Source organism: Lactuca sativa, chromosome 9 (genome assembly GCF_002870075.4).
Source record: "Lactuca sativa cultivar Salinas chromosome 9, Lsat_Salinas_v11, whole genome shotgun sequence".
In the NCBI taxonomy this organism is placed as follows: domain Eukaryota; kingdom Viridiplantae; phylum Streptophyta; class Magnoliopsida; order Asterales; family Asteraceae; genus Lactuca; species Lactuca sativa.
In genome coordinates, this window is record NC_056631.2 from 36,789,257 (window position 1) to 36,800,322 (window position 11,066).

The 11,066-nt window shown below is 31.2% G+C and overlaps 1 protein-coding gene and 1 long non-coding RNA gene across 2 annotated transcripts; both read left to right on the top strand.

Moving 5' to 3' along the window:
- Positions 1-1,829: 1,829 nt before the first annotated feature.
- LOC111882687 (probable sugar phosphate/phosphate translocator At3g11320) lies at positions 1,830-4,175 on the top strand. The gene is made up of 4 exons (XM_023879052.3): positions 1,830-2,545; positions 3,171-3,274; positions 3,389-3,617; positions 3,697-4,175. The coding sequence occupies exons 1-4, from the start codon at positions 2,102-2,104 to the stop codon at positions 3,841-3,843; spliced, it is 924 nt and encodes a 307-aa protein (XP_023734820.1). The 5' UTR covers positions 1,830-2,101; the 3' UTR covers positions 3,844-4,175.
- A 4,381-nt stretch (positions 4,176-8,556) lies between these two features.
- LOC111882701 (uncharacterized) lies at positions 8,557-10,398 on the top strand. The gene is made up of 3 exons (XR_002847222.2): positions 8,557-9,059; positions 9,429-9,481; positions 10,170-10,398. It is a non-coding gene; the product is annotated as an uncharacterized LOC111882701 (long non-coding RNA).
- The last annotated feature ends 668 nt before the right edge of the window (positions 10,399-11,066 follow it).

The following is an 11,066-nucleotide window of genomic DNA, read 5'->3' on the forward strand; positions in this document are numbered from 1 at the left end:
AAATCAATAGTAATTAACAATAAATTTATTAAAATTGTCTAATTTCACCATTTTTCAAAGTTAAACATTACAAAAAATCATACTTTTATCTTCTAGTATTTTACTCATCTTTCATTCATGAAACATGTCTTATTTTTACCATTTAATATATTAATAATTAATAAAAAAAAGTTGTATATAATATATGCGGTGCGGTGCGGTTTTTTTGCGGGTTTTGAAAACTAATAACCGCACCGCAAATTTGCGGTTTTTGAAAAACAGAAAACCCCACCATCGGTTTTTATTGTGATTGCAGTTTATACGGTTTTTGCAGTTAATTTTAGTTGCGGTGCGGTTTTTGCTCACCCTTAATTTTAAGTGAGTGTGTGTCTGTGTTTGCGTTTGCAAGTCAAAAGGTTTTTACAAGGCGTGACTGAGAGAGGGTTTAAGAAGACGAACTAGGCGGTGGTGCTTTGGTGGGGATACATAACGGGGTTTTGCATGAAGAGATAGAAGGGTGAGTTTGGGACTTTGGGGTGAGTCTATTTTCTATTTTTAATTGTAAGATATTATTAAATAACAAATTAGAAAAAAAAAAAAAACACAAACAAAACTATTTAAAAGATATAATAGTTATTTGAAATTTAATAAAGACCAAACCAATAAAAACATACTTGATAGAGATAAAATCAGAATCCTAAGTGAAAATTTATTTGGAGCAAATAAAAAAATCATAGAGAAACCACTTTTATAGTTTTCTCAAAATAATATTTAGCCACTACTGCCATTTGCAATTAATATATTGACAGGCAGGGAATGTAAATAAGACTTTTTCAAATCTCTTTACAAATCAAACTTCTGCAACTTATCCCCTTCGCTTTGTTTCTCTTAAACAATTCGTCCACCAAAAAAATTGTCGGTACGATTAAATAATTGCTTCTAAAATGAAAAAGGTTCATGCCTATTCATGCTTAACAAGTCAAGGTTTTACATTTTGCACCCTCTTATTTTTGTTTATATGTTAATATAAACCTTCACCACAATATCATTTCTATATATTTCAAAAATTGTTGCTACAATGAGAATATGATCATCCTTTACAAGTCAAAGCATTTACAAATATGTATGTTGATCTTTTTCTCAATGATTTATAACTAAAACATCAACTCATAAATAACCATGTAACACCTAATCAAAATGATTTTCATAATTTTATTAAAAAAAACTATACAACTATCGTGACTATAGTAAATCAAATTTACCATGGTAACTGAATTCGGGACATACCTATTTTCTGAAATCTAATAAATGAATATGAGACATGCTTCATTCCCCCCCCCCCCCCCCCAAAAAAAAAAAAAAAAAAAAATTCGTACAAAAATTTGAAAATACAACATTTACATAAAAACAAAAACACTATGGGCATTTGAGGTTACTATTTCTGAAACAAAATGACAGTAGAAGCGTGTATAAACCAAAAATATAAAAAGAAAGAAAGAAAAGTGAAGCAAAGAAGAAACCTAGTCGGCCATCAAGGAACTAATAACTTCCCTTCCATCATCTTTACTCTTGTTTAAAACTTGATTTTATTTGAAAACATTATTAGATATCCAAGAGAAGATTGAAATTATAACTGAACTCTTATTAAAAATATCATAAGGTCGCTTGTTTTCCGAGAAAACAATAAAAGATTAATAATGTAACCCGAGGGTTAGAAGAATATAACAATAACTTAAATGGGTGATATTGGAACTCCTAGAAACTATAGGGGCAAGAATGTAAAATACAACTGGCATATGTCCTCCCACCCTCTCTAAAATATTTAAAAAGCCAGCAAAATTTTCTTTTTTATTTTTTCAATTTTCTTTTTACCGTTACCGTGTTTTGTCTGCACTTCCTCGCGCCTTCTTCAACCCCTTCTTCTCTGCTCCTCAAATCTCGAACAGCATTGACTTCAAATTCGCAAGAACACATTAAATCCCTAGCAGATCCATCACGTTTCTCGGTCAAATCCTCACAAAATCTCCCCAGATCTCCTCGATTTCAATCAAAACCCTAAATCCCTATGTTAAACCCACACGAAATCACTAAAATCCACAAACCCTAGTTAGGAAAAACTTTAATGAAGGGAGGCACGGGCCAGTGGTTTACGATCGGGCTCGTGTCATCATGGTATGCATCGAACATTGGAGTGCTACTGCTCAACAAATACTTGCTAAGCAACTATGGATTCAAGTACCCGATCTTCCTCACCATGTGTCACATGACTGCTTGTTCTTTGCTCAGTTACATTGCGATTGTTTGGATGAAGATGGTGCCTTTACAGCATGTTAGGTCTAGGGCTCAGTTTATCAAGATCTCGGTGCTTAGTTTGGTATTTTGTGCGTCGGTGGTTAGTGGGAACGTGTCTTTGAGGTATTTGCCGGTTTCATTTACGCAGGCAGTTGGAGCCACCACTCCTTTTTTCACTGCGGTGTTTGCTTATATTATGACGGTGAAGAGGGAAGCTTGGTTGACTTATTTGACGCTTGTACCTGTGGTAACCGGTGTTGTCATTGCCAGTGGGGTAAGATCTCTTGTTTTATTGATCTGTGTTGATTGGCTTCTAAATTTGGGTTTTGCTTTCAATAAGCTAACGTGCATAGATTGTTTACAAACACCTAACGATTATTGAAGATTCACGTTTGCCTAAATTTACAATATTTTCATGAAGAACTAGAATCCTGATGGCGTTTACCCATTTAGATTCGACCAAACATTTACTTGTTCCATAGAGAATGAACTAGAGTCTTGGTTTGGCTTAAAACCACAAATTCAAATGACATTGAAGTTCAGGAATGAAACTTCATGGTCAATGATAGAAAATTATTTCCACAGTTAACCAGAGTTGTTGTGTTCTTTACCAAGCTAAAGAGTTGTTTAAGGAAAAGGTTAGTTTGACTTTTGCAAAAGCATCTTGTTTTGGAATAGAATACCACTGAGAGTCAGGTTATATAGCTTGCAGTATGTATATCTTTAAATTAGCATCATTCTTACCTTTTACTTGCTTCTTTTGCCATGTAACTGAATTTCTGTCTTAGGTATGGAAAAAATGGTCAAGAATTAACCTCCATGCTCCAACTATATATATATTGATATTCTGCTTGTGGTACCTATAAACATACATTTTCTATTTTTCTGTGTGAATGCAGGGGGAACCAAGTTTCCATTTATTTGGTTTTATCATGTGTATTGGCGCCACAGCTGCAAGAGCATTAAAGTCAGTTCTTCAAGGGATATTGCTGTCCTCTGAAGGGTAAGAAGTCACTCCCCTATATCATCATCTTCCTCTTTGCTTCTTTTACAGAATTCCAATTGATTCTAGATTCCAATTCCATTCCTGACTAAGAATGTAATTGACTGATTGTAGGGAAAAACTGAATTCAATGAACCTTCTGCTGTACATGGCGCCAGTAGCTGTAGTGATATTGCTTCCAGCAACATTGTTCATGGAAGACAATGTGGTTGGGATCACAATAGCACTTGCAAGAAAAGATGTCAACATTGTGTGGTATCTTCTTTTCAACTCTGCGATGGCATATTGTGTAAATTTGACCAATTTCTTGGTTACTAAGCACACAAGCGCATTAACTCTCCAGGTCTCATTCATTTCAACTCTTTTAACTTATTTATATATTATATATAAGTATTTAATAATAGAATTTGGATAAAAATCAGGTGTTGGGAAATGCGAAAGGAGCAGTGGCTGTTGTGGTGTCAATTTTGATATTCAAGAATCCGGTGTCGGTAACAGGGATGCTTGGATACTTGCTCACGGTCTTGGGAGTGATTCTGTACAGTGAAGCCAAAAAGAGGACCAAATAAAATCTTCTTCTTTCTTCTTTTTCTCGACTCTGGATTCTGGACTGTACACTCCTGGCTGTGCGAGGATTGTACAGTCCAGACCAAATTTTAGCTTATTCTTTTTGGGAGGACAAAGAAAAGCAAAAACAAAAACAAAAACAAAAACCAACTTTTAGTAATGATTCATCGTTCATGTATTTTCCATGATTTTTGGGTTTGGACTGATGAAAAACAAACACAATCATGTTTTCCATTTGTATCTTGTGATGTGATTATGATGATTATACATACATACGGTGCTTGAGTTGTATAAATACTTTACCATATCAACCAACATAAATGCTTCAACTTTAGCTACTACTAGTATTTGTTTGTTTGTTTGTTTTTCCTCTTAACCTTTTATTGTCTCTTAGAAAAAACGTAAATCGACAATTTAACGTTATTGGGGTGCCACAATGATGCACACAGCCACCCACTACGTAATTAAAACCTCTAACATTACTAGAGTCAAAATTAAAAAGGTTGCTAGATGTGTGGGGACAGTACACCATAACATTGAATCTACGATAGTACGACCTATGACACCCCAAGTAAAAAAGGTAATATGGAAATAGCATTAGAGCATCCACCTTACCTATCCTATTAAATGATGTATGATTTTTCATACATCATTTTTCCACTTTATAAAAACCAATTATTATAATTTTTTAATAACTAAGCTATCTGTATTTATATAAAATATTTTATAATGTCTAAATGGATTAGGAACAACTAGTGGTTTGGCAATAAAGTGTCATTTGTCTACATGCAATACATATAATTTCAAGCACACATAATGTTAATCCATCTACTTGTCTTACTACTAATGTCTAAATGGATTAGAAACAATGGTTTGCCAATATAATGTCTTATTACCTATTACATTGTTAAACATTTATTATTACAAATTTGGAATAGTTTGGGTGGATTCAACCAGTCATTTTAGTTCCTAAAGTAATTGAACTCAGTACAATTAGTGGAATTGATTAATTACTTGAAGAACAGAATAATAACTAGAATTCAATTATTGTCAACAAAAACAATTAGTTGAAGAACGGATTAATAACTAGAATTGAGTGGAATGGAAGTAATAATCAAAACATATCTATCCTACAACATTCCCAAAAGTAAATATAATGGTTTAGGTTTCCGTAATATTAAAACACACTACTTTAATCGAAACAAGTGAATTCGACATAAAGTTCATAAACAAATGAACGATCATAAAAAAACTAGTAATGTCTAATAACTAGAAAAACTTGAAACAAATGAACCTTGGGGAACACGTAATGAATTTCTGGAGTTTGGGGAAGACGATGATGAATTGATAATATTAAATGGTTGGGAGATGCTGAAATTAATGATTTAGAGAATAAAGGATGATGAATCATGATGAACAAGGAATCAAACAATGTTCTCTAATGATTCCCAGATGTTTTTGATCTTCCAAACCGGTGAAAACGCTCTTTGAAAATCATCACTGGAGGCTTGGAGTCGAAGGTCCCCATTAGGGTTTGAGTTTAGGCTTTTATAGGAAATATGCAATAGTTGTTTATCCCCTCGATAGGAAAATCGTATAGGATGATTGTGAAATCACCCTGGACGATTTCTTCAGGTCTGACACTGTACAAAATATGTTTCTCTCTGTTCAAAATCAACAAATACGTTGTTAAAATTGCCCTGGTTGATTTGAGTTGCACCCAAAAATCATCCAACACTGTTTTGGCATCTCTTTGGGTGGTCTTCGATCTTTTTACGCCTTCCTCATCATTTAGCCTTGTTCTTCGTTCATTTAAAACTCCATATTTATGTTTTATTATTTAAATCCATATGTTTGTTAGCATCCTTTGTCTGTTTCGCTTACAAGTTCCACTTAATTCCTTTGTATTCTATCTCTTGCACACTTTGCACACTTTGTTCAACGAATCATCAATGTAGGACTAAACACACACACAAAATATAACTCATTTGATACATTTTATTATGTTCCCAAAGTGATTTGATCGTGTTATAATAGGCCACCTATGAATTTATGAATCTCCAGCACCAGGTCATATAATTGATTAAGAATATAATCGATAATTACGTTTCCAACGGGAATTTGGGGCTTGCAACGAGGTTTACAACTCCATCACTATTAATCAATATTCTACTTCTACTGATGGACTGACGTAGATTCATACAATCTCACATTTAGCAACACTTTAACCGTCATGAATTTTTTTTGTTGATGACCTTATAGACTTTTGTAGTGAAGGAGTATCCATGTGTAAAATACATTGGCATTTTGGTTAATTTTGGTGAAGTGGGTTTTAATGTTGAGTACAAGTCGCTTACGCCTAAAAACTCTAAGATATTCAAGAGAACGCTTCTCTTATAAAATTTCCGTCCACTTGTTTAATTGTACACATTCAGCCCTTATGACCAACTATTCCAGGTAAGTCGGAAAAAATAACGTAATAGAGTAATATATTTCTCACTTTGTACTCATTTAGTTATTAATATTTTTTTGCACATATAGTTCTTAATATTTTTTTTGTTGCAAAATAAGTCCTTGTTGTTTTTGTACATATTCAGTACTTATAAACGATTATTTTAGGTTTTTCTCTCGACATCCTATGTGGGACAATCATTAATGAGGTGTTCGGAGTTGTTCATGCTTATGTCCACTGTGTGGATATAAATATCGTTAAAATCTGAGATCGTATGAAGAAATTACGACGTTCAGAACACAGGACCTAACCGAAACACAAGACCTAAGCAACAAAACAGTTTAGGTCATAGTGACCATATACATCAATAGCCTCAAACACCCCACTAATGATTTTGTTCCACGTCAGAGGTGTCTCGTTAATTTTGAGGGCCTGGTACGTAAAATAAAAATGGGCCCTTAATATAATATATATATATATATATATATATATATATATATATATATATATATATATATATAGCTAGGTTATTTTGTTTTTTACATTTATTGTGTGCTACAATGCACCAATAGAAATTTAGTAAATTAAATAATTATTTAATTAAATAATTATAGATATTAAATGATTTCCATAATTATATGTATATTAAATGATATCCATAATTTATAATTCTCTTTTTATGGAAACTAATTAAATCCGTCGTTAATGCCAGCAATAACATTCTTTCAGAATGAATTTGCATCTAGGTTTTTATATACGAGTTCGTACTTTGTTTTAAGACTCAATCACTTAAAATACAATAAAGCTATATGGAATATGAAGAACGAGAGTGTATTATAGTAGAATACACTCTCATTCTTCTAGATATGAATTGATTTTGAAAGAATATTATTGTTGACATTAATGACGAATTTAATTAGTTTCCATAAAAATGAGTTATAAGTATGGATAACATTTAATATATATATATATATATATATATATATATATATATATATATATATATATAGAGAGAGAGAGAGAGAGAGAGAGAGAGAGAGAGAGAGTTAATACTAAATTCCTATTGGTGCATTCTAGCACACAATAGATGTGAAAAATATTTGAACATATATATATATATATATATATATATATATATATATATATATATATATATATAAAATCAAAAATTTGTTTATACAATGATAACTCGATAAATGTTATAAAGACAATCAAAACAAATAACGATAATACAATAGTTAAATGAATCGGGAGACTCTCATAACGTTATTCAGTTATTTAGAATATGTTTGTTAGTGTGTTACATTTATTAATCAATGACAACAATCAGAATATAAAATGAGATGTCGTCAGGTTTAGAAATTAGGAATTGTAAAATACTTATTTGTTTAATTTCAGTTAACAATAAAAAAATAGAGTGATACTGCAATATAAACGAGATGTGGAGTCTAGTGGAATCAGAAAAATCAAGAAACAACAAATGTTGTTTGAGCTTTGCAGTTGCTGCAAATTTGGAAGTTTGGAATCAAAACAAAACGTAAGCTTTTGTTTACTGTAAACTTACATTAGCCTAAAAACAATTTTTAATTTTAAGCTCAATTTTTCAAAACGTGAGTTGTTGCAATTTTTAGTTGTAGTTTTAGCTATTGGAATTGAAAAGTACATTGACTTTTGTCATTTTTATTATTGGATTGTCGATTGATAGACTGTAAACTTAATCATATGTAAAATTGGCTCACCTCCACGTCATGGGCCCTTGTACGATCGCCCACCTTGTCCACCTTCAAAGACACCCATTCACACGTAGGTTGTCGTGTGAAACTTGTAATAAGTCCTGAATGTGTACAAATACAACAATAACTTATTTTGCAAATAAAAAATATTAAGGATTAAATGTGCAAAAAAAATTTAAGGACTAAATGTGTATAAATAAGAAATATATTATTCTATTAAGTAATTTTTTTTCGATAATCTGGAGTAACCGGCCATAAAAACTGAACGTGTTCAGTTAAACAAGTTGAAAGACAAATATGGATGAAAAAAAAACTCAACCATTAAATATAGATAAATCGAAAAATATATTATCCTATTAAATAATTATCCTAATAGAATTTTCTAGTATACATATTCCGTAAAATAAACGTAATCTTTTCTTTTCTTCTAATAAAAGACTCCTAAACATGCCACATGACATCTTCTTAGACCCTCTATTTGCCACTTGGCAGTTTTTTGTTGACCTATGTTTTAATTTTCCGCTCATTTTGAGTCTCGATCAGATCAATTTGTATCCCGAACAATCAGCAAACGTTATTGTTCTACAGTCTATTTGCTACTCTCTAAAGTTGGACATTTTCAATCTATCCCACAAAATCAGGATTGATTTACCTTCAACCCAATCTCAACAAATCACTATTGAAATCAACTTATCAACAACCACTCCTATTATCTTGGTTTTCGTCTATCGCTACGCCCTAGGACTCCCCTTCTATAACCATCATTTTACTCTCTCGCTATCTCTATGAAAACCTTAGAAATTTGAATGAACCACCACCACCTTACCTCCGGTGCTACACCCCAACTGCCTCTGCTGATCTAAACCGATAAACAAACACCACAGCCAATACCACAACACCACATCTCTTCCACCATCGCATGATTTCCATCACTTCCTTCTCAGTCTCTCTTACTTGAGATTTGTTTTCCTACTCATGCATCTTACCGCTACTGAAAAAGACAGAACAAAAGCACCAAATGATTAGGTTGAAGGTAACATATCCCTATTTCTAATTAGAGGTCGATTGGATTATGATTCGTTCTCTCTTTTGTTTTTATTTTTTCAAAATTTTCCAAAGAAGAAGAGTCGTTCTCTCTTTTCTTTTCATTATTATTGTATGTGTTTAGTTTTGTAATTATTTATCGAAGTTTTTTGATAAAATAGTGATTAACAGGCAAGCATACCAGGTGTTTGTGAAAATGTCTCACATATACCATGCTTGTATATGTTCATCAAATCACCACAATTATAATTGGATACAGTTCTTATCAGTTACTTGTCTATTATAAATTTTTATTACATTTTCCTTTATTATAATATATGAACTAAGTTTAATAATTTAAATGTAGTTTTTTTTTCAGAGCTTCGTCTTCACCTCCAAATTGGAAAAAAGTTGTTGATGAGAGGCATGCAGGTATTAACACCTCAAAACCATGTTATTGAATTCAATAATGGAATCTAAATGATATAATATCAATGTAATTTCATAGTTGGAGGTGAAGATCATTCATATTAGTTTTATTTTTTCAAATTCTATTTTTAGAGGGCAATGATTTTTTTATTCTTGGCTATTCCAAATTCATAGTTGACAATAAGGATCCAAGTTTCATATTTTTTTACCAGAGTTTTTTATTTTTGTTGACAACAAACTCATAATGTTGGTGTTTGTTGGAGTACATTACTAATTTTATCGAGAGGCGAGTTCTTATTAGTCTCAAATATTATATAAATTTTAAAATAAAATTATTAGCAGATGATTAAAATAAGTTAGCATTCAATTGCTTAATAGTTGTACATCTAAAGATGTAATTAGAATAAGTTTTAGATAAGCAAGTTTGTCACTTGTATAATCTATATTGTTGCATGACATAATCTGTCAAATTTGTAACACATGCACTTTGTTTTTTTTTCTCTAATGTTTCACTCTTGGGTGGAAACATATAAAGCTTTCATATATGTCTTTTTCCAGGGTTAGGTGGAGATGGAACACACCTATTTTTTTTTTTTTCAAAGTACAACTATTTTGTTACTTTGTCCCTTTTTTCTTCCTAGGTACATTTAACTTATTTGAATCCTCTTTTGAAATTATGTTGGTTTTTCAGGATTACTGGTGGCTTCTGCAGTTGTCGGAGCATGATCTAAATTGATAAATTTATAAATAAGACAAATAAGCAACATGCCCATAAGTGGTTTTCATAAGAATGTTTGTAACATACACCATTCACTATAACCTTAGTTAATAATTTGTTTTCATCTCTCTTTTTGTTTTTGTGGCATACATTGCACAAATTAGTAGATAGAGTAAAGTATATTTCTATTTTCTGCACTTTATCTACACATGTTATATTTATTATCTTCTGAAAATCTATCTGAATTCTAACTTTTAAAGATAGCTAATGACTAAGTAGTTAACAAATTAAACGGGAAAATATATCTAATATTTTAAACACATTAGAAAGTGAAACATAAAGGATCAGAGGTATATCTGCATCATTTTACATTTATTAACATGCTATTATTTTGATTTTTGATTTTACAAAATACTACTTTACAAAATACTACTGACACATTATAATGAAAACCTGTAACTAAAAGGCACAATATTAACTTCAAATTTTATAGAATTTGTAATTATCAACATTATTTTTATTTATCAACCGTGTAATAAAAATAACGTTACTTTTATAAAAGTTATTGATTTTAGATAAAAATAGTAAGTTGACCTATAAAACTTATAATATTGTAATAAAAGAAGTGTTTCGAAATCTATGTTAAAATATTATGTTTATTTTATTTATCACGTTAATTCAGATTTACTTACAATCCAAAATAAGCTATATTTTTTTGTTGACATTTAGTAGGGTGTTCATGAATGGTTAACTGAACCGAAAATATATTTTGGAATGTTAACCGATACTATCGATTTGTTCATTTCTTGAACTTAAACCTAAACTGAAAAATCAGGTTACCAGTATTCGGTTAACCTATTTTCTCGGTTA

Coding starts and splice junctions, on each gene's coding strand:
- LOC111882687 (XM_023879052.3), top strand. CDS start 2,102: ATGAAGGGAGGCACGGGCCAGTGGTTTACGATCGGGCTCGTGTCATCA. Junction 3,275..3,388: donor ATATTGCTGTCCTCTGAAGG/GTAAGAAGTCAC, acceptor GACTGATTGTAG/GGAAAAACTGAATTCAATGA. Junction 3,618..3,696: donor CAAGCGCATTAACTCTCCAG/GTCTCATTCATT, acceptor GATAAAAATCAG/GTGTTGGGAAATGCGAAAGG.